The following is a 23899-nucleotide window of genomic DNA, read 5'->3' on the forward strand; positions in this document are numbered from 1 at the left end:
TCTGCACCAGAGGCAGCTTATGGTACAGTAGAGAAGCATGCTGGGCAAATATGTCATAGCAGGCACTTGAATCCCACTAAGAAGTTATAATAATTGTTTTTATTTCCACTTTTTTTTTTAAACAGATGATGGTCACAAGAAAGCTCGAAATGCTTATCTCAACAACTCCAATTTTGAAGAGGGGGATGAATATTTTGACAAAAACCTGGCACTCTTTGAGGTAATAGTTGGGAGAAAACTAAAGAGAAATTGCTGTGTAGTCAGTTATGAGGCTTCTATGAGAATACTGGCAAGATTCCCTCATATTTTCTATCTCATTATTTGGCAGTAAACAATGATAGCTGCATAACATAATGATATTGCTTAATAAAATGATCACTAGTTAGTAATTTAATATATAGCCAATTTAAAATGAGTATTTTATTTAGCTAAACCCCTACCTGATTTAAAAAAAAATATATTGCAATCTCAGGTAGCAGGGGCATCTTATGACATTGATTGGTTAGTCCTTAAATGGGGTTGATCTAGGACAATTTCCATAGTACTTGCATATAACTCAATATATAGAACTCTCAGTATGAAAACTCCTTTCACCTGATTTCATATATCATTAGTTTATCTTTAGTTTATTATACTCTTAGAAGACTACTTTGGTCATTGAGAGCCTAAGTACTTTTCCAGTGGTTATATAAAGAGTTTATATCAGAAACAGGACATAAACCGGGGTCTTCCTGACTGAGAGGCCAGTCCTCTATACCATACCATCTCTCCTTTGGTGTATAAAGCAATACAATTTGTTTCAATTTGAAAACCTCTTTAAGGAGCATCAGAACATAGAAAGGTAGTGTTATACTGATAATTCTAATCTCAACTACCTGTTTCCTGACAAAGACAAAAGAGTTCATTCTGAAAGGCTGTAGAGCTCTAGCCTAGATATCAAGCCAGCACTGCCTTTGGCTGACTTGTGAGCAAGTGGCAATTACTGTATCAGTGCTGCTTTCTGTAAAGGATCTTCTCTCATCCACTTTCAAGAGTTAGAATGAGGTTTTTAGGAAAAGCAAAAAAAAAAAACCCAAACAATTAAATGTTTTATAGACCTATAATCTTAAAGTGAAGTATAGGTTTGATCTGAAAGCCAGGAACATTAGTAACCTTAAAACAGTGCCATAATTAATGGTCATTTTTTTACTAGGCTATAATCTTACATAGATGCCTAACATAATTTTTTTTTCCAGACTGTAGAATTAAGTTACAAGACCATCATAAAATACATTTGATTTAGTATTTCTTTAAAAAGATGGCACTTAGATTCATGATCTCTGATTTGAATTTGTTGTCCTCCGCCAGTTTACTAGGCCTTGTATTAATCTGCTATTCTCTTGGATGCTTATCATTGTTCCTAATTCCTCCCTTTTTCTGACTTCATAGGAAGAAATGGATACCAGACCAAAGGTGTCTTCACTGCTTAACCGCATGGCTAATTATACTAATTTGACACAAGGAGCAAAGGAACATGAAGAAGCCGAGAACATTACAGAAGGGAAAAAAAAGCCCACCAAGGTGAGGCTCCAGGATATAAAGAGTGTATAAAGAAATCCTACATATAGGAAAGGGAGAGAATATCAGGATAGTACAAAAGAAGAGATTTTACCTTCTCTGGCTTATTAGATTACACCATCTGTCTGACTTAAAAAAAACAATAATCAATTTCACTTAAGACAAAAATATGGAAAAACATATAACTTATATTGTTGTTTAACTTTCTGAAGACAGGAAGTACTTCCAAACCTTCATGTTATTGGCTGCTTTTGAGGATTTCTTGCCAAATACTAATGGAGATTAAGTAGAGCTAAGGGAAAGAACCCTTCTACCTGAGTCATTATTTCATTATCTCATGGAGGTGATCTCTGTTTGGAGAGGAACTGCATACATAGTTCTAAGAAGCAGGCGATGTGAAATTATAGAGGACCATCGATAAAACTTTATAGATTTTTATTTGGGACCAAGTACCTATGTTTTATAAAAGGTAGGGTACCTTTCATCTGCAAGGTATGGGTTTCACACATACATATTTATTTATGTATATTCTTCCCAGGGAATTCTTTATCCTATTATTTGTATTGTTGAAATTATGATGGTGGGTTAGGATCACATACCTTGGGCATTAAAAGAGGAAGGGCGCCTTGTCTTTTCAATAGAGATATAACTTCTTTGTTTTCTCTTCTCAACATCTCGCTTTCCAGAGTCCCCAAATGGGCACTTTCATGGGTGTGTACCTCCCATGTCTACAGAATATTTTTGGAGTGATCCTTTTTCTGCGCCTCACATGGGTGGTAGGCACAGCTGGAGTTCTACAGGCCTTTGCCATTGTCCTCATCTGCTGCTGCTGTGTAAGTCCTGCATTGTCTTCTGGGACTCTGGGAATCTTATGCTTCTGAAAGTTGATATACATCAATTTTTAGATTCAAGATGCAATACTTGAGGGGGCAGCTGGATGGCTCAGTGGATTGAGAGCCAGGCCTAGAGACGGGAGATCCTAGGTTCAAATCTGACCTCAGAAACTTCCCACCTGTACAACCCTGGGCATGTCATTTAACCCCCATTGCCTAGCCCTTACTGAACCAATATGTAGTATTAATTCTAAGATAGAAGGTAAGGGGTTTTTAAATAATACTAATAAAAAGATTAAATACTTGACTAATTGAATTGAACAATGATCCTATCCATATTCAAGTGCAATGTCAAATGACATTTATTGAATGCCCCAGTATGATACAATGTTCTAGGAATTTCAAAGGGAAAATTTTGCAGGAAAATAGAGAGTATCTTCCATTAGGGCAGAGATACAGTCTAATTAACTTTCATTTTTCTTAGCACCTAGCACAAGACTTTGCATGTAATATACATTTAGTAAATATTTGTAAAATTGAAAAAGTAGAATGTGGACCACATTCATAAAGAACTTGAGTCAAAATAATTTACTTTTCCCCCCTCATAAGCTCTAGTAGTAACAGTGTAGTAACAGGAAAAATGGGATTTTTTAATATAAAAATTTGCTAAGGGACCCACTTTCCTTTAAGTTGGCATCAAGCCCTGATTCTAAGAATCAGAAACTAGCTGGAAGTATTGTATAAGTGATGCAATTCAAGAAAAAAAGTTCTTATGTATTGGATTTCCAAGGATGGTTAGATCTTTGGATGCTGTGCCAAATAAATTCTAATGTAGACATATGATTGTATTTCGCTCCTTTAATAAAAAGTTCTACCTGTGGTACCTGCCACTATCACTAGTTTCACTGGAAAGGGTTAATAATTACTAAGCCTATTAGATGAAATACTCTTCTCTGTGCATTTAAGTACTGAACTAAAAAAGGAAGAACTTTCAATTAATAGAAAATTGTAAATGGAAAACCTTAGAGGCATAGAATATAGACTTGGAGCCAAAAAGGATGTTAGAAATTTTCTAGTCCATCTGTCTCATTTACATATTAGGACATTGTAAATGGCAGAGACAGTATTAGAACCAGACCAGAATGAGAAATTTGCCTAGGGAAAAAAAAGCAAATAAGGGACAGGTAGGTGGTTCAGTGGTTAGAAAGCCAGCTCTAGAGATGGGAAGTCCTGGTTTCAAACCTGGCCTCAGACACTTGATAACTCTGTGAGCTTGGGCAGGTCACATAACTCCAAATGCATAGCCCTTACCACTCTTCTGCTTTGGAACCAGTACTTAGTATAGGTTCTAAGATGGTAAATAAGGGTTTTTTAAAAAAGTGAATAAAGAACAGATTGCCCATTGAGTGTTATTTTGCCAATGCACAGATATTAGATAGGAAGAGATTAAACAGAATAACATTTGTGAAATTGCATGTAGCTTTTACTGATCCCAAGTTAATCTCTGTTGCAAAAATGAATGTTTTTTAAATAAGTATTCCACTATCATAATTCATGGAACATCATTTTCTCTGAACAGTTCTAACTTTCAGTTCCCTGAAGGTCAATAGAAAGACATCTGACAAATTTAAGCAGGCCAGTGGATATTATCAATAATAACTTGTTCCTAAGAAATGAATTAAAAGATATTGTCAAGGAAATATGTGCCCAGAAAAGGAGATGGAACAGTCATAGCAAGAGTGGAAGCAGCATTGTTACGTTATAAAGGGCATTATAGTCAGAGAATTTGAGTTCATGGTTTGTCCCTGCTGCCTACTACTTGGATGACCCGAGTCATATCACTTTTAACTTAATCTGTTTCTTCATCTACAAAATAAGGGGTCAGTTCGTCTCCAAAGTAATTTTGAGCTCTTAATTAATCTGTTTATACTAAATGATTATTACACAGATTGCACAGAATCTTAAAAGAACCAAAGGAAAGTCTCTCACAGTCTTGTCAGTCTTTCAGTCTTGTCAAACCCTGCCAATTTTATCTCAGAAATTTGTCCCAAATTAATTCTTACATTTTTCTTCCCACTATTTTGACCATAACCTTTTTAGACCCTCAATATTTGTTGCCTGGGCTATTTTAATAGCCTCTAATTGGCCTACTATTTTAATAGCCTCTAAATTTCTCTCTTCTAATGCATCCTGCATACTACTTCTAAAGTAAGGTTTTTTGAAACACAATCCTAATATTCTTCTTTCAAAAATTCCTCAGTGGCTTCTCATTGCCTACAAAAGAACAAACTCCTAAACTCTGCGTAGGTTGGCCCCAACTATTAGTATAGTGGTATGAACATGAGCCTAGGAACCAGGAAAGCAGAGTTCTGGTCTCGTTTTTGCCATTGTCTATATGGGGGATTTCAGGCAATTTACTTCAACTATTTGCACCTTAGTTTACTCATCTTTAAACTTCTTATCTTTAAATTAGTGTTGAAATAGGTGACAGAGAGTCTCCAAGATTCCTTAAACTTTACTGTTTATCATCCTATCATTTCAAAAGCCATTTGTACCTCTCCAAATCTATGAGATCAACCTTCCCAGCTTTATTTACTATACTCCTCTTTCTATACCATATCTTTGAACTAAATATGTCCCCTACTTTCCCATCTCTACTTTTTCTTAGTGTTGTTCCTTCCCCTTGAAATGCCTGTCATCTCATTTTATCCTATTAAAATTTGGCCCATCCTTCAGGTCCCACCCATACAACCACCTACCATTGCTTTACTTGGGCCCAAAGGTTGTTTTTTTCTTCTCTGAATTCCTTCTTCTGAACACAAGGCACTTAGTACCTCCCTTATATTCATGTATTACATATCACCTTTTATTACAGTTAGTTTAAATATCTTTCATCTTTACTATTAGTACCTGTCCTCAATGATTTTATACTGTTTTTAAAATTCCTTATATCCTCACCTAGTTTAATGCCTTGCAGTCAATAAATAAGCACTTATTAAGCACCTACTATATGTGACCAAGCTAAGTCTATGTCGGTATTAAGTGCTTAATAAATGTCTTATTGAATGAATATAGATAGGAATGATGTAACAGAACATATATAAGCCAATAACTTACAAATGCTGAAATTAAGTGACATTTTTATCTTTTGTGTTATAAGAAGGAACAGCTAGGTGGCACAATGGGATAGAGTGCTAGAATCTGGCATCAGACACAAGCTGTTCGACCCTGGGCAAGTCATTTAATTCTATTTGCCTCAGTTTCCTCATGAGTAAAATGAGTTGGAGAAGGAAATGGCAAACCTCAACTGGGGTCACAAAGAGACACACCTGAAGTGACTGAACAATAACTGAAGTCATAGATTCAGTTTTTTGTTTTTTTTTTAGTTAAGTAGATAGTGATTATGATACGAGGAGGAACGCTTTGGGCTAACCCTGGTGAGTTAGGTAATGAGGTCATATTGTGAGACCTACTAGACTTATTATTGTTCCCAGTACTGAGATTTTGTAGGGTTCTACAATTCAGGGGGCAGGAACCCAATTCCTTGGCTAACCTGCTTTGATTTGGAGTTAAAGTTTAAGACCTATATATAGTCTTTATAGCACATAGGCTATAATTGTTTCTGGAAAGCAGGCCCTGGAAAACCACAACCCCTGGAACTGGAACTTGCATCATAATATGGCAACATACTCATAATAGCATCATCTACTTAACTTTACCTTTACAGGGAGGAAGCCAACTTTTTTCCCCAACCGAATACATAGTTGAGTACTAGGTAAATTATTTTCTAAAACTTGTCCAAAAGCTTTGGAAATGCATAAAGAGAAAGGTAATAACAACCATATATTTACATAGTATTTTGTTTGCAAAGTGATTTATGCATATTTATGTTGTGGATAAAGTAATTCCAAAGTATCATGTTTATTTATTGATCTAGTTTTTCTTTTGCTTAGACAATGCTAACTGCCATCTCCATGAGTGCCATTGCCACCAATGGTGTGGTGCCAGGTGAGTGCTCAGTTTGCCCTCTAGTGGTAGTGAAGTAGGGTTGTGTTCTTTTTATGTATAAAATCCTAGAATTTGGAAACTAATTGTTCTGAAAAAATAAAGTAGATGTGACCTCTAATTTTTTTGAAGTTGGTTGGTAAATTTGATTGCTTTATATGAGATAAATTTTTTTAATTTAGTTTTTGTTCAGTAAAGTCTTAATGATACTACCTTCCAGTGGGAAATTTGCTTCCTGTAAAATCCAGGATGTTTGAGAACTTTGATTATATTCATCTTTATTTTGTATTTTTATTTTTTAATTAAAAAATATTTAAAATTTTTAGAAATTCATTTTGCCTTTCTAGCTGGAGGCTCATACTTCATGATTTCCCGAGCATTAGGCCCAGAATTTGGTGGGGCTGTAGGCCTCTGCTTCTACCTTGGTACCACCTTTGCAGCAGCCATGTACATCCTTGGTGCCATTGAGATATTTCTGGTGAGTTAATGTCTTGGCCTAGGTCCTGTTGAGCAGGAAGGTTCAGCTGGTGAAATATAGAATGCTTTTTCTCAATATTTTCCAAAGGCTATGTAGAATGGCCAAGTAACTAGTTTTCAGCCTGTCACTGAAATTCCAGGGTCTTTATTGTGAACTTTGTCAAGTGGATGTATCTTTGACAATGTAAATGTAGATTTTCAACTCCCCCTTCGTTATATTTCCATGTAATTTTGAGACTGAGACAGGAATTTGTTTCCCCAATGCAAAATATAGTTGATTCAAGCAAAACCAATTTCTCTCATCATTTTTACCTTCTTGAATCATTTCTGCTGTCATAATGGAAAAATGTGAGAGCAACCAATATAATGTAATCCTTTTAGTTAACTTTTTAAATGAAAGTAGTAATTCATTTCTGTAGTTTTAGTGGAATAGTTAGCAGGACAATGTGGAAAAAAGAAAACCCTTCATAGACTATTTCCCCAGGTATTTCAAGTCTTTTAAATTCAGAAATAGATTGGAAAAGAAAAGCCTAAAAAGGTTCAGTCACATTTGATCAGTAGTCAAGTCAAATCAACCAGAATTTATTAAGTGCCTGTTATGTGCAGTGAGGCACCATATGTTAAGCTCAAAAGTTAAAAAGAAGAGCAAAAAACAGTCCCTGCCCTACTAATGGTTTAATGGGAGAGACAGCATGCAAAGAATTATGGACAAACCAGAGATATAAGAGATAAATTGGAGATAATCTTAGAGAGATGGCACTAACATTATGAGTGTTTGGGATTAATTCTGTATCTTTCTGCTTACCATGTAAACTCTGATGTAGTTAGCTGTAGCACAGCTATTTGGTTCCATGTGAGTGACCTCATTTTCTCTTTCTTTGCCTTCCTGGCAGATCTACATTTTTCCCAGAGCTGCCATCTTCCGAAGTGATGATGCCCTTAAGGAATCAGCAGCCATGCTAAATAACATGCGTGTCTATGGCACAGCCTTCTTGGTCCTTATGGTGCTGGTAGTGTTTGTTGGTGTACGCTACGTGAACAAGTTTGCCTCACTCTTCTTGGCCTGCGTCATTGTATCTATCTTGGCCATTTATGCTGGGGCCATCAAATCTTCCTTTGCCCCTCCAAATTTCCCGTACGTCTGCATGCCTCATCTGCCTGGGGAAAGGGAGGTGGGGGGAACCATGTGTCAGGAAGTAACTGGAAGGGGCTTATGGTATGCTAACTATAAGACTTAGTTGGTAGCAATGCCACTTAGAGCTTCCTCTGATATAGCTCTGCTCAACATCCCAATCCTCCCAATAAAATTCATTATTTTACAGATATGACATTGAGCCTCAAGATGAAATAAATAGTTCATTCCATATCTTGATGACAGATATAAAGAGCCTTTTTATCTTGCGGTGATATAATGATTATGTAGTATCCCTGAAACAGTTTGTATTTGCAGCAGTGCATTATTTATCCATTTATTTGTTACTAGTAACAGTCTTATGAAGTAGGTAAATTTACTATCTCACTTTTAGAAATTAGAAAACTGGGCAGGAAGAATAGGGGCAGCAGCTGAGCTTAAATTATGCAGTTCTTATCAGTTCTTAGTACAGGACCCAATACTTTAAGACTCCAAAATACAGAATAATCTGTGGCAATGGGTTGATAATATCTTTTGAGTGCACAGATGTTTTTCATCAGTAAGATGAATATTTTAAGTTACTTTCTAGTAGCAGTGATGGATATTTGAGCCATGCTGTTTTCTCACCATACTTATAATTAGTGGTATTCATTGGAGAAAAAGCTGGTATGGGTTAAGGGTGGCTATGCTTGCAACATTGTCTTTGAAAAACTAATTGGATCATTCCATGATCAAGGATGTGATTTTTTTTTCCATTATTAATTCACAAAACATTTATTAAGCACCTACTATGTGCCAGGCACTGTACTAATCACTGACACAAAAAATAATCCAACCTTCCAAGAGTTTATAGTCTAATGGGTGAGATAACATGTAAATAATTATATACAAAGCGAGCTATATGCACAATAAATAGAAAATAATTAAAAGGGGAAGCACTGGAATAAAGAGAGATTAGGGAAGGCTTCTTGTAGAAGGTAGGACTTTAGTCAGATCTTATGGGAAGCCAGGTAGCCAACTGTACTCTCCAGGCATCAACTCAAAAGAATCTTAGAATTGGAACAGACCTTAGAAGCCAGTTGAATCTACTCATTTTACAGATGAAAAAATCAAGGTCTCAGAAAAAATTTTGACTTGTCCAAAGTTATGCAATTATTTATTGGCAAAGTCAGGCTTGAATTTAGGTTTTATAACTTCTATAATCCCATCTCCTTTCCCCATTTTATCATATTGTATGATAATAATAATGGATTTATTCCATAATTATATGTTCACTTCCTTATGTAGAAGCTTAAGTGATCAACTCTAGTCTTCCCACAGCTCAGTTTGGAAAATTCCATCCTGTCTTTGTTCTCCTTTTCTACCTCTCCTCAGATGTTGTATTGCCAGTGTAAATAGTAGTCATATTCAATTTCAGAGGCACTTTAATTATGGGCAAGTTATTTTTGTGTTAATATTGATTTTTCTAGTTTAAAGGAAGAAAAAAAGTTTAAAAATTAAATCCATTTAAGTTGTTTTAGATATTTGAAACACTGTCATGTGGAAAACTATAGGCTTATACTTGGAGGGTACAGAACTTGGAAAAATAGATGTAGTTGTAGTGTGGAGGCAGATTTAGGCTTGATATAGGAAATAACTTTCAATAAGAGCTACCCCAAAGTGGAATGAATTGCCTAGGGAGACTGTGGTTACCACCTCACTAAGAATCTTTTTGAAAAATTGTAAATGTAAAAATATTTTTCATAAGCAAAATGATTCAAGTTGAAGCAATGTAGGTAGTATGGTGGGGAAAGTACTTGATTTTCATCTTTGAATCCTTGTTCTGCCACCTGTTACCTCTGTGACCTTGGACAATTTTGAGATCCTCATCTGTAAAATAAGGGAGTTGGCCTTTAAGGGCCCTTTCAGCTTTAAATCTGGATCTTATGCTTAGAATAAAAATGAATGTTAAAAAATGACAAGTTCTGGAATTATCAAGTTGAAACTTCTATGTAAAAATCTTAATGCTTTAGAATAGGAAGAGATTTTAAAAGTCAGCTACTCCAACCTCCTTGTCTTACAGTTGTGGATATGAGGCCCAGAGGAGCAACATAGCAAAATAAGTTAATAAAATAAAGCCCAAGTTCAAATTCTATTTCTTATAACCATTGGCTATGTAAACACCAACAAGTAACTTAATTTCTCCTCCAGTTTTTCAGTTGATATATGAAGGTAATACTTAAAAATCCTCAGAAAAAAGTTGGATGGCTTCTGTTTGAGAAATATAGAGGGTACTGATATTGAGACAATTATTGAACTACATGGACTCTGAAATCCCTTCAAAGACTGATACTCTGTGATTCACTATATCAAGGTTTGAGTTCAAGCAATATCCTCAGACCACAGAGGAAGTTTTTCTTTCTAGCAAGGTATCTTTCTTTAGGAGGTATTAGCTAGGAATGTTTACCCTTTGTCATGAATCTGTGAAATCCCTAGGACAAAAAATAGGGATGGATAATTATTATTAACAATGAAAACTTTTTTGTTAATGACTTCCTTTCCATATCCAACTTAATCTGCTCATTTCCTATTCACATTTTTCCATTTGTTTTCCCTTTAGGGTTTGCATGCTGGGCAACCGGACTCTTTCTTCAAGACAAATTGACACTTGCTCAAAGACCAAGGAAGTGAACAACATGACTGTCCCTTCAAAATTGTGGGGCTTCTTCTGTAACTCTAGCCACTTCAATGCCAGCTGTGATGACTACTTTTGTCACAACAATGTCACATCAATCCAGGGCATCCCTGGATTGGCTAGTGGAATCATTATTGGTGAGTAGGATACAAAACAGGGCTATTTAATATCCCTTGTGGAAGTAATACTAGCTACTTTTAGTCTTTAAGATCCTTTGATTGTCCTTGGGAACCATCCGCCTCTCTTTCAACTTTCTCTTTCTCTTTCAAACTTAGCATACAACTCTTAATTCCAGTTGATTTAGGCTTTGACCACAAGACACTTAATTTCTTGGCCCCCTTCAAGAGTGCTGTCTTTTTTTAACTTTTGCCTCCCACCTGAGGCAGGTCTAATCTGTTGCTAACCTGCAAATTATTTTGGGACCCAAGGGAAACAGGATCTTGTTTTCAGTTTTCTTTCTAAAATTGCCAATATTCTTCCTGCAGTTCCAGGGGCTAAATGATGAGTGAACTGGACTGGAACCCCTGAAATGTCACCACATACAAACGTGTTTTCCCAACTCATTTAAATCTATGAAATCCTTTCCCTAAGTGACTTAAGTGGTTTGGATGACAACTTTTTTTCCCCACGTAAGCAAGTTTGATCTCACTGAGGCATGTAGAGCAGCAGTGACCACTAATAGGAGCTCAAAGGCAGTCAGTTTCAGTTTGCTTTCCTTAACTCAGTTCTAACCAGCTTTTCTAGGTCTGACATAATTGCATGTGGATATACTAGAGCCGTTAGCCAGATTACATTTGAAACTATTTTAGAAAGTACATAAGATATTTATTTTGGTGGGTGTGGTCTTAGGGGGGTGGGTTGCTTTCATAGAAGCAAAAGGTATATTTAAAAACTGAATGAGAAAACTGAGTGTTGTTAAAACAAATTTTATTATTATAGTCTTCTGACCATATTAGCTTCCTATTCTTTTCCTTATTTCTACTACAGAGAATCTTTGGAGTAACTATCTGCCAAAAGGAGAGCTAATTGAGAAGCCATCAGCCAAATCTTCCGATTTCTTAGGCAACTTAAATAATGAGTTTTATGTGCATGTTGACATTACCACTTCCTTCACTCTCCTGGTTGGAATCTTCTTTCCTTCAGTTACAGGTAAACAGGTTTCTATCTGCTTAATTATAGAAATTGCCAACTAGACTCTGAAAATTATTTAAATAGATGATTAAATTTTGTTTTAAGAATTTCTTAATTTTTTACCTGTGGAATCAATAGTATGAATCTAGACAAACTTTCTTTGTAGTATCCAAAAGAGCTGACTTATTGGATCCTTTCTTTAGGTATCATGGCTGGATCAAACAGGTCTGGAGATCTGAAGGATGCTCAGAAATCAATTCCCATTGGTACCATCCTTGCCATCTTGACCACCTCTTTTGTTTGTATCCTTTTCATAGATCTAATTTGGAATCAGTGGTACAACTGTGCCATAGAAATTGGTGAACTGATACTTTTTTTCCAGCCAATAAGGGCATATTATTATGAGCGTGAAAGAGCCATAACAAAATAGGGTGTGGAGGTCTCATTTTATCTCTTTCCTCTTTCTTCCTCTCACCTCCATCCCCACCCCAAAAAATAAAAGAAAGAAAGAAAACAGGAAAGAGACATCAAAAGATAAATTCACAGGATTAGAAGATCTAACTCTTCATAGTTTATAAAGTAAAAAGCATGGGTTTGGCAAATTGCACTGGCCACCAACATTCTATCCCATGTTTGACAATGAAGAATGACAACTTCCTTGATTCTTGATGTAGATTTAAGTAATGTTGTCCTCTTTGGAGCCTGCATTGAAGGGGTTGTCCTCCAAGATAAGTAAGTATTCTGGTCTTCTATTATGATATTTGTATCATCACAGTGCCTGGGACATAGCAAGCACAAAAAAAAAAAAGCTTGTTGCTTCCTAATATCTTCATTAACATGTTTATCACATGTATTTCTTAAATCACGGGTACCAAAAAAGGCTAACTGGGGTTGAAATAAAGGTTGACTGCCAACTTTACTTAGATTTAAAGGGTTTGTATGTTGTGTAAGGTATGGAAGTGCCCTTCAATAAAGCATTAAATGAATCTGAAAACTAGGTTTCTAGGATATTCACACCTATTAGGAAGCTACAAAAAGGGAGAACTACCCAGCCTGGTAGGTAGATAAGAGAGAAGATATTCAAGTGTCTCTGGCCTCTCCCTCATGAGAGCTAAATCAGGTAAATTAGGAAGTCTTGAAGGCTTCACAGAATTATTAACTACTTCTGCTAATTATTAGTCTGTTGCTATTTCATGTTGTTAGTTTATTATTATTAGTTTACTGTTATTCATGTCTGGTCAGATATGATGTGACAGCTTAGCATACTGTAAAGTATATTTATTAGGATGGAGCTAGAAATGCTGATTGAAAATGACAAATTTAGAATTGAAGGGATCAGAAAAGCATCAGAAATCAAAACACCAGGGTCTGTACCATTCTAGTGGCAAAAAATAAAGAAAAAAAAGGAAAGGAAAGGAAATGGAAAAAGCATCCTCTGCAAAAAGCTTGGATTCTGATGCCTTGGTTACATGCTATGAACATATTTCTAACTCCTTTGTTGCCAAATAGCTCCATTTCTTTAAAAAAAAATCCAAGTGACCAATTTCTGGGTCCAGGCTGTGCTGCTGTGTTATTGTCAAAAGATTCTTTGGCATTCACAAAATCATTCATCTGATTCATTTGACATTTGCAAGGTTCTTGCCAGAAGAAGTGTCCCAGTTATAAAAACCTTAAAAAAAATTTCACCAAATTTTGTTGTTTTTGTTCCCTGAGCTGTCAATCACCCTGGGGTCACTCCAACCAAATACATTAGTGCAAATCAACTGTGACCTTGGAAACCAGAACTGAAAGGATAGTGTGGGTTAAGTTCACCCAGAATGCACTCAGAGATCACCTAGTTGAACCCACACCTGAACATGAATTTTCTCTATAGCATATCTAACATGATTATCCATTTTTTTGTTTAATGGCCTCCAGTTGGCAAATAAGAAATCATTGGTCACCTTGGATTAAGCAGTTTTTGTTGATGAGGTCAGAAGCCAGACTCAAAAGCATTGAAAAGTGAATGAGAACAAAGGCGCCCTTTTTTTAGACAACTTTTTTTCTAGGAGTTTGGCCTTGCTTGGGAGGAGAGCTACAGAAAATAACTTAAGAGTATAGCAGGGTCAAGTGAAAGGTTTTTAAGGATAAATAAGAGATTTGGGCATGTTGGTAAGTAGTAAGGAATAATTCAGTAGATAGGGCAAGATTAAAAATCAGAGAGGGAGAGATATACAAGAGATTATTTCAGGGACAGAGCTACTAGAGTTAGAAGGGAAAGGGATTGGCCTTTGTGACTATCAGAGACTAGAATGAATGAGAAAGGGAGATAAGTCAAAGGGGGTTTGAGGTTTATAGATAAGGGAGAAGAGAGAGTCCATGACAAATGGTCAATAAAAGCACAGAAAATTATTATGAATTTATAGATTAATAGAATCATAGAGCTGGATGGAACCTTACTGACTTAAAAATAATTTCTTACTCATATTTTTAATATCATCTTCATTTCCTATTATATTTCCCCTTCCCTCATAGACACACACACAAACAAACATATATAGAGCCATCCTTTATAACAAAGAATAAAAAAGAAAAGGCAATTTAGCAAAACTAAAACAGCACATGGTTCAAGACCAGCAATATTCAATGTTCCACATTCTTAGACCCCTACCTTTCTACAAAGAAGGACGGGAAGTACATTCTCAACTCTCTTCTTTGGAGCTGTGTCATTATAACTCAACACAGCATTCAGTTTCAATCTTTTTTTGTTCTTTCCATTTATATTATCATCATTATTTCTTGGCTTGTTAATGACAAAGCCAGACTTTCTCTTTATCATTTAACAAGTTAAATTTCAGCCTACCTTTGACTTTCCTCTTAGGTTTGGGGATGCAGTGAAAGGAAATTTGGTAGTGGGTACCTTATCCTGGCCATCTCCATGGGTCATTGTTATTGGTTCCTTCTTTTCTACCTGTGGAGCTGGACTACAGAGCCTCACTGGTGCCCCAAGGCTGCTACAGGCTATTGCCAAGGACAACATCATACCATTCCTTCGAGTAAGAGACTCTTAAATATTCCTTTTTCTACATACTCTCTCATTTTGCATAGTATAATTATATTTCTGCTGGTAGTATGACTTTTGAAAAATATGTCAAAAATATCTTTCATGTATTTTAGGATTACTAGTTAAAATAACATGGGACAAACTAGGTCTCATAACAAAAGACCCATCCCCCTTTTTACTTTTCTGATTTCCACTCCTTTTACATGAGGTTGATGCAATAATTTTCCCACACTCTCTTTGCCTCAGTTTCCTCAACTCTAAAGTAGGGATAGTAATAGTATCTTTCAGGGTTATTGTAAGGATCAAATGACATCATACTTGGGAAGCTTTAGCTCAGTTTCTGGCACATACTATGTGTTCTATAAATGCATGTTCCCTTCCTTTCTGTTCACACCAGCACACTTCTTTATTGGAGATGATATGAAACCATACCCTTTAAGATTCCATCATCTTATTTAGTCTCAAATCATTACATGAATCTTTAATATTGCATGTAATAGCTAAATTATGACAGTATAGTGAATGGTATAGCTGCCATAGGTAATTTTAATAAAGCTTTTTACCCCATTCTAATAAGATCTCATTTCTTAAGTTTCTCATCTGTTTTCTTACTGTAGGTTTTTGGACACAGCAAAGCTAATGGGGAGCCTACCTGGGCCTTACTTCTTACTGCTGTCATTGCAGAACTGGGGATCCTCATTGCTTCCCTGGATCTCGTGGCCCCAATCCTTTCCATGTAATTAATAGCCAATATATGCTTTATATTTTCTTTTTCAATAAAATCATATAACAGTGTTATTCATTTACTGAGTGACAGACATGAATTCAATATAAATTTTTACTGATCCACAAAAATTTTGCTGGTAAAGGTAGTAAAACTGGTTCTTAAAACTTATAAATTTAGGGGGCAGCTGGGTAGCTCAGTGGTTGAGAGCCAGGCCTAGAGATGAGAGATTCTAGGTTCAAATTTGGCCTCAGACACTTCCCATCTGTGTGACCCTGGGCAAGTCACTTGGCCCCCATTGCCTAGCCCTTACCACTCTTCTGCCTTGGAGCCAATACACAGTATTGACTTCAAGATGGAAGGTAAGGGTTTAAAAAAAAACAACTTAAAAATTTAAATTCATTCTTAGCAGATGAACTAAATTATGCCCTGCCTCAGAGTTGGCTAGACGAGGCCCTAACTTATTTCTTGTATAAAAGATTAAAGTGTCTGCTCCTAGACGGAAGGATTTTCTGTCTATGTATATACATCATGGTCCTCAGGTCTATTTCAGTTAATCACCAACCAACAGACTATAGAATATGTTCTTATTTCATGGTATTACTTGGTTATTTTAATTATTATGCTCTCTAGGATAAAAATTTTCATTTAAGATATACTTTGACTCAACATAAATCCTAACAAAATACAGTGTTTTGAGAATGGGAGAGTAGGACATGAAAGATGTTGCTTGAGTTCTGTTCATAAGAATAATAGTGAATCTCATACTCAGTATTTGCCTAAGCCTTGCAATAAAAATGAAGCAGTAATTTAATTAATTAAATTAAACATCTTTTCCCACAGCTCTTAGTTATGTTATTATTAATCTGTAAAAACACACTGAAATGCATTAAGAGAGTTACATTACTTTTAGCATACTTGGGTAAAACCATTTTAACCATGCTAATAAATATTCTTCTCATTTCCTCCAGGTTTTTCTTGATGTGTTACCTCTTTGTGAACCTGGCATGTGCCTTGCAGACTCTGCTTCGAACACCCAATTGGAGACCCAGATTCCGCTACTACCACTGGCAAGTTTGCTTTCCTTGACTTAAAATTTGGAGAGAACAACTGGTCAAGTTTTATAACTGAAAACTTAATACTATTACACAAGCTATTTTCAGATATTCAGTTACCTAAAGTCCCTTCCCTGATAGCCCTAAGAATTCATTGCCATCAGTTTCAGCATCATCAAACAAAAATTCTAGCAAACTTTGTGGGTATCGTCTTTCTAACCATTTTCTCTCCTTTCCCAAAGGTCATAGAAAGGCTCTATTATAGAATGGCTCCTCCATTTCTGTCTTCTCCTTAGACTCTTACCATCTATTTTTTGCCACATTGTATATAATCTTTTTCTTGAGCCTTATCAGTTACTCTTCTCTTTTAAAGCTCTCTTCATTTAAGTAAGCCTAGGCCTCCCCAGTTTATTTCATTGTCCTTCAAATTACCATTCTCTCTCTTTTACCTTTCCAAGCTAAATTCTTGAATGTTGTGATATTCTGTAATCAATAATAATTGGTTTATTTTTATGAAAAAAAGTACTATTTATCACAATTTTCCTAACTGTATACTAAGAAAATTAGTGGGAACCCCCTCCCCCACGTTGGCATGTTCACAGAGCATCTAGGAATCATCGGAACAAATCCTTTTGGGGAAAGGGGATATGAGTGTTGTTTCAGCATAGGAATTCGTAATGTGAACACTACCTCCACTTACCGTTGATTTAAAATTCTGCTGATTTTACAAATCTTATCTCTGTTTTGTCAATAAAGATTTCAGTGATCATGTAGACTTTACAGCATTGAGATCTGTCCTCATTACCATGTTTTTGAACATTACCTGTTTTTGAACTGCTAAACATATGTATATTTTTTATTTTGTAGGGCACTCTCCTTCATGGGCATGAGCATTTGTGTGGCCCTAATGTTCATTTCATCCTGGTATTATGCCATTGTGGCCATGGTGATAGCTGGTATGATCTACAAGTACATTGAGTACCAAGGGTGAGTCACTTCCACAGAAATGACAGTTTGTGACTTTGGACTTGAACACTATAAATGTTAAAACTTTGGGTATATAAATATTTAACACAGTCAATTAAAGCAGACTTTTAGTGAAGTTAGGCTTTTTAGGTTTAGTTTACCTTGTTCACTGACCACAAAGTATATTTCTTAATTCTGACAGGAATCTTGTAGATGCTTTTGGATCACAAGGAGAAGTAACAAAAGTGAATGGGTAGATCAGTGTGAATTAGCTGTGGAAAACAACCGAAAGAATGTTTCTGATTGATGATGTATCAAAAGTTTAAAAAAAGGCAGACATATAAGTGGATTTCATTTACATTCTGTAATATTCTAGGTTATGCCTGAAATGAAAGAAAGCATGTCCGTAACTCCAAAATCATCTAGAATTTCAGCTGATACTTTTTCCCCAAGGAAAAAAAAAATTTTAAACAGCAGAATTGCTTCCTAATATTAATATGCCTGTCCTCTTCCCATTTGAGAACTCAACGAATAAGGTGAAATCTGACAGTGTATGCAGTATTCCACACCTATAGCCCCTTGCTTCTCTGCTATGCTTTTTTCTCTTTCCTTTTCCTTTCCTGGTAGTATTTTAATATTGTATTCATTTGCATTATTGTGGTCACTGAACACATTGTTCTCTTGGTTTTACTCTCTTTAGTCTTCCTTAATTTACAAAAGTGTTATGATGTTTTTCTAAATTTCTTATATTCTCTTTTACTTATAGTACAGTAGTAGTCCATTAAATTAATATGCCACCATATGTTCATCTTTCATAGTCAGTGATCACCCAGTTTATTGCCAGTTTTTTTGCTACCATGAGTGCTGTCAGATGTTGGTAAATACCCTAACCCTGTTCAATTACATTTTCCCTGCACTATCAACTCAAATGCATGATTTATTTTAATTTCATCATCTCAACCCGTTTTATTTTGTGGTTGATAAGCAGCTATTATTATATGAAAGAAATGAGTGAATGACCCCTTTGGCCATTTTATATACTGTCCTTTTTCACAATGCATATTGATTACTAGTAAAGAATGATATTATTAATTCATAATAAAGGTAGTATGGTGGCAGAGTACACTATGTTCATTCTTAGCTGAATGTTTAATTTGGAAATTGAATTTTACTTAGTTTATACCAATCTCCTTTCCTTTTTATTTTAACACAGGGCTGAGAAAGAGTGGGGTGATGGGATTCGGGGACTGTCTCTGAGTGCAGCTCGATTTGCCTTACTCCGGCTAGAGGAAGGACCTCCACACACAAAGAATTGGAGGTAAAGTGGGATGCATGGATAGAGAGTTATGGCACATGATAAGTATTCAGTAAGAAAGATAGCATGCAGGAAATTAGGATAATAGGTTTGCCATGAACAATTCTAAATCTATTCCCTTTCATTTACATAATCTTAAAGACAAAAACAAAAAATCTTACCATCTATATTTGAATCAATACTAATTGTCAGTTCCAAGGCAGAAGAGGAGTAAGGGCTAGGCATTGGAGTTAAGTGACTTGCCCAGGTCACACGGTAAGTGTCTGAGGCCAGATTTGAACCCAGATTGAACCTCCTGACTCCAGGCCTGGCTCTCTCATTTATATTATATTTCACAGGGGTTTTTTTCTGTTATTTATTTTTCCTTTCTCCCTTTTGCATAGGCCTCAGTTGCTAGTGATGCTGAAACTAGATGAGGACTTACATGTTAAGCATCCTCGCCTCCTAACTTTTGCCTCACAGCTCAAAGCTGGCAAAGGTCTCACCATTGTTGGCTCTGTTCTTGTGGGAAACTTCCTGGAGAACTATGGTGAGGCATTAGCTGCTGAGCAGGTAAGCAAGGGGATATGGTCTAACTGAATTTACATTTATTGCAAAGCTGGCTCTCAGGTTTAAGCATTAATTCTAAGGCATTTAGGAGGTTATCTTCTCACAAAACTGCTCTGACTCTTAATTACGATTCTACTAGGTTTGACCATATGATTGAGATGAGGCAGGTAACAAAAGTCTTCTCTTGCATTTAAAATGTTGGCAGGTATCTAAGTTATGCCATTGTAAAAAGATGAGCATATTATAATCACAGAGATAGGTTTCCCAGGAAATTCCTCATTACTGATTTTTGTGTTTTGAGGGGAAACATGTATATGAAATCTGTTCCTTCAAAATATCCTCAATCTTGAAATGAAGAATTCAGTGCAGTTGTTCAACTTTCTTACTAGTAACTAGTGATATAAATGGACTTCTTCTGCTGTCTCTTCCTAGTAGTACTAATGTGATAAACATGTCCCCTAAAATTGTTTCTCACTAGCAAGCAAATAAATAAGCGCCATCCTCCTAAGTGATAGGTATTGAGAAAGTTCTACATGCATTTCAGTAATAATCATCAGATTGCATTTTAGATGATCTGCAGAAATACTGTGGGATCCTAGAGGCTGAAGATGATCACCAAATGTCTATCCAGAATTATAGTTCTGCTTGAGAAAGATATTACTAGCCCTTTAAAAGTGTCATTGTAAACTGTAATTTCTTGGATTCTATAAGTGTATTATATAAGAACTTTTTTCGAAGTTAAATGTAAAAGATTTTGTTATGATCATTTTTTTATAATCCCATACCTTCTGTCTTACAATCAATACTGTATATTGGTTCCTAGGCAGAAGATTGGTAAGAGCTAGGCAATGGGAATCAAATGACGTGCCTAGGGTCACATAGCTAGGAAGTATCTGAGACCAGATTTGATTGAATCCAGGACCTTCTGCCTTTAGCCTTGAATCTCAATCCACTGAGTCACCCAGCTGCCCACTATGATCATTTTTAATAGTTTCATTTGGATGAAATAAGTGTAGCATTTTTAGAAGTGCTAAGAAACTAAACCTAAAAGGTAGTTAAAAAATATCAAAAAATAAATGTTTTTATTTTCTCTTTTAAAAAAAAAAGCCCTCATGAAGAACCCTCTGGTTAAGTAATCAAAACTACCCAATTTCTAATCTTGCTATACTATTGACTTGCTCTGTGACTTTGAGTAGATCATATCTACTTTTTGTACCAGTGTTCCCAGGTATTGTAAGAACCCAAGAGAGAAAGGAGCTTAAAATTTAAAACTGTGCCAAAAACATTTCAACATATGTTATAAGGAAGTGCCATTATTTGAATGTAGGAAAATGAAAGAAAGAGGACTCTAAGAGAAAGAGTGGGGTGGGATTATACTATAATCTGAACTAAGTTATACTTGGGTATGAGAAGAAAAAAGAACATTCCCACTAGGTAATTCACCCAACTCAGCCAACATAGATTGTACAGAAGATACTATGTCTCCAAATAGTTGGTGGTTAGTGAAGGGAAGAAGGACAGAGAAATACAAAAATTGAAATACAACCAATTTTGGATATAGAGATATACATAGAACTGCTAAATATTTGGAGATGGGGAGGGTCAAAGAATGATAAGAATCATTTGAGTAAGGTAGGTAAAATAGGCTTATATCAAGGTCTTGTCAAAGAAATGTCTTGTTTAGAAACTGGCAGTACAAAGCAAAGTCTTACCATAGGGTGGACAAGGCAGCATTTTAGATGGGAGTAAATCCAAGTGTCCCAGGGTTTCAAGCAGATCAGGAACATGCCTGTGTTTCTTTCAGACCATCAAACACCTGATGGAGGCAGAGAAAGTGAAGGGTTTCTGCCAGCTGGTGGTAGCAGCCAAACTGAGGGAGGGCATCTCCCATCTCATCCAGTCATGTGGCCTTGGGGGCATGAAACACAACACTGTGGTGATGGGTTGGCCCAATGGCTGGCGCCAGAGTGAAGATGCCCGTGCCTGGAAGACTTTCATTGGTAAAGAGCATCCCTCATCTTTTCCCAAGCAATTAAGCAAAAGTTGCAATTATACCCTATCCTCCCTCTTCATCTTCTGAAATGGAGACTATTATATTGCTGAAACTCAGACATAACACTTTTGTTGTCCAGTCAGTTTTTTCAGTCATGTCTGATTCTTCATTAACCCATCTAGTATTTTCTTGGTAAAGATAATAGAATGGTTTGCCATTTCGGTCTCCAATTCATTTTACATTTGAGGAGACTAAGCCATAGAGGGTTAAGTGACTTGTCCAGGGTCACATAGCTAATAGCATCTGAGGCCAGATTTAAACTAGGGAAACATAAGTCTTTCTGACTCCATGCCTTGCATTGTAGGCTGACTCAATATCACCACCTCTCTCCTCCCCTTGATCTTATTATTTTGCATGTGAAATGCTTTTCCCCAGAAGAATTTACAAAATGTTCCACTAAGAATATTCTTCTAATATATGATTCTTATATTTCCGGGTTTTCAGTTGTGAATTCCTATCCTAATGATTTTTGTTCAGTGGTATTTTGTTTCACCACCAGCAGCCCCTCACATTTCCTTATTGATTCCCAGCTCCCCAAAAATACAGTAACATCTCTACATGAGACTTGGTTATGGCTAGCCAAAAACAGATTTTTCAGAGCATTTCATCATCTCATTAAGATAGCACGTGGTGGTTACATGTTAGTTTTTTTTTAGTCCTTGTTTTATGAATATAAAATATAAAAATGAAGTCATCATCCTTTCCTTAACAGTGATCACTTGAGAGACAAAAAATACAAAGATTGTTTGGCTTATCAGTTCTGATCCTTTTTTCTGTTCCTTCTCCAGGTACAGTTCGAGTAACAACAGCTGCCCATCTTGCCCTACTGGTAGCCAAAAATGTTTCCTTCTTTCCCAGTAATGTGGAACCATTTGCTGAGGGCAACATTGATGTGTGGTGGATTGTACATGATGGGGGGATGCTCATGCTCTTACCATTCCTACTTAAACAGCATAAGGTACACCCAGGCAACCTTTAGGCAACTCTATTTGCTTTTGTTTTCCTGCCTACCATTTGTACAATCTCTTTAGCTACATCCTTCTTCTTTGGCTTGAGTGGAGCTTTTGAGAATTAAAGTCAAAATGGGCAGACATTACCCCTGATTAAAAGAGTAAACCCTTCAGTTCATTTTTTCCTTTCTGAAAATAGGGATATTTTTATATTTCATATCTCCCTGTCTCTTAGGGAAATAAAAATGACTAGTAAAAAGAGGCTGGAAAAGTTCTTTTTATCAGAATCCTTAAAAGAAAAAGTTACCAAAACATCCATCCTAGGAAAACTTAAATTATTTATATAAAGCAGGACCTTGAGTACTAGAATATGCAAGTATCAGTGTTGCTTATCTTTTTGGTAAGATTAGGTAAATTGAAAATTTTCAAAAACTAGATTTTATGTGATGATTTAAATAGCCATTACCTTAAGTTGTACAAAACTGCCATTTTTCCTGTAGTATTTAGAGACAATCTATCTCATTTTTGCCAGAATTTTTCTTAAAAAATTAAAATAATTTTGTTTGTAAGGGCCTAGTTAATTTGTTTGAACAATCTTAATACCATGATGCTAGAAGTAGGATGTCAAGAAAGAGTATCATGGTAGAGCTATTTCTATGGTCTACCCTATTGCTGTGCAGAAGTTACTGTTTTCATTTCTCATGATTAATTGTGTGTGTGTATTTTTCCAGGTATGGCGTAAGTGTGCCATCCGTATCTTTACAGTAGCTCAATTAGAAGACAATAGCATCCAGATGAAGAAGGATCTGGCTACCTTCCTCTATCACCTCCGAATTGAGGCAGAAGTAGAAGTGGTAGAGATGGTGAGTTACTAGAGTCTGAAGAAAAGCATCAAAATTGTCTCCATTTATCCCCAACCTCTGAACTTTTAGTTTTGGTAGTATCTCTGTTTCATGGATGTGTTCACACTGATACAGGAGTGTTGATAGCTTCATTTTTTTTTTATTTTAAAACCCTTCCGTCTTGGAGTCAATACTGTGTATTGGCTCCAAGGCAGAAGAGTGGTAAGGGCTAGGCAATGGGGGTCAAGTGACTTGCCCAGGGTCACACAGCTAGGAAGTGGCTGAGGCCAGATTTGAACCTAGGACCTCCCATCTCTAGGACTGGCTCTTAATCCACTGAGCTACCCAGCTGCCCCCGATAGCTTCATTTAATGTCCTAAGCAGAATATCCTTTTCCTCTCTTTTTTGGTGACTATTTTTGCCAGTTTTTTGCCTGATGGATTAAATTTTATCATAATTTATAGATGCCTGTTTTAAATGAACACATCTTGTTTTATTCAGGTAATTAAAAGAACACTAACCAGGCACCCTATGCTTGTGTCAAAGAGATACCTTCAGTGATTGGGGTAAAGACATATCAGGTCCAGACTACG

General features: G+C 36.1%; 1 protein-coding gene across 4 annotated transcripts in view; it reads left to right on the forward strand.

Annotated features, from left to right (window-relative positions):
* The window catches only part of SLC12A6 (solute carrier family 12 member 6), a 125404-nt gene that overhangs the window by 94328 nt on the left and 7177 nt on the right, over positions 1 to 23899 (forward strand). For 3 of the 4 annotated variants that reach the window (XM_056810216.1, XM_001370249.5, XM_001370307.5), the window contains 19 exons: positions 126 to 220; positions 1429 to 1560; positions 2244 to 2390; positions 6344 to 6398; positions 6743 to 6873; positions 7766 to 8007; positions 10604 to 10815; positions 11666 to 11827; positions 12013 to 12111; positions 12484 to 12541; positions 14670 to 14844; positions 15470 to 15588; positions 16548 to 16646; positions 17499 to 17618; positions 18811 to 18915; positions 19296 to 19464; positions 21266 to 21461; positions 22303 to 22472; positions 23196 to 23327. In XM_056810216.1, the coding sequence (XP_056666194.1) occupies positions 126 to 220; positions 1429 to 1560; positions 2244 to 2390; positions 6344 to 6398; positions 6743 to 6873; positions 7766 to 8007; positions 10604 to 10815; positions 11666 to 11827; positions 12013 to 12111; positions 12484 to 12541; positions 14670 to 14844; positions 15470 to 15588; positions 16548 to 16646; positions 17499 to 17618; positions 18811 to 18915; positions 19296 to 19464; positions 21266 to 21461; positions 22303 to 22472; positions 23196 to 23327 (2618 nt within the window). Of the gene's footprint in view, positions 1 to 125; positions 221 to 1428; positions 1561 to 1864; positions 2027 to 2243; positions 2391 to 6343; positions 6399 to 6742; positions 6874 to 7765; positions 8008 to 10603; positions 10816 to 11665; positions 11828 to 12012; positions 12112 to 12483; positions 12542 to 14669; positions 14845 to 15469; positions 15589 to 16547; positions 16647 to 17498; positions 17619 to 18810; positions 18916 to 19295; positions 19465 to 21265; positions 21462 to 22302; positions 22473 to 23195; positions 23328 to 23899 lie in introns of those variants that run through there. The other variant, XM_007479989.3, reaches the window with a different exon arrangement.

Source organism: Monodelphis domestica, chromosome 1, assembly GCF_027887165.1.
Source record: "Monodelphis domestica isolate mMonDom1 chromosome 1, mMonDom1.pri, whole genome shotgun sequence".
NCBI classification, from domain to species: Eukaryota; Metazoa; Chordata; class Mammalia; order Didelphimorphia; family Didelphidae; genus Monodelphis; species Monodelphis domestica.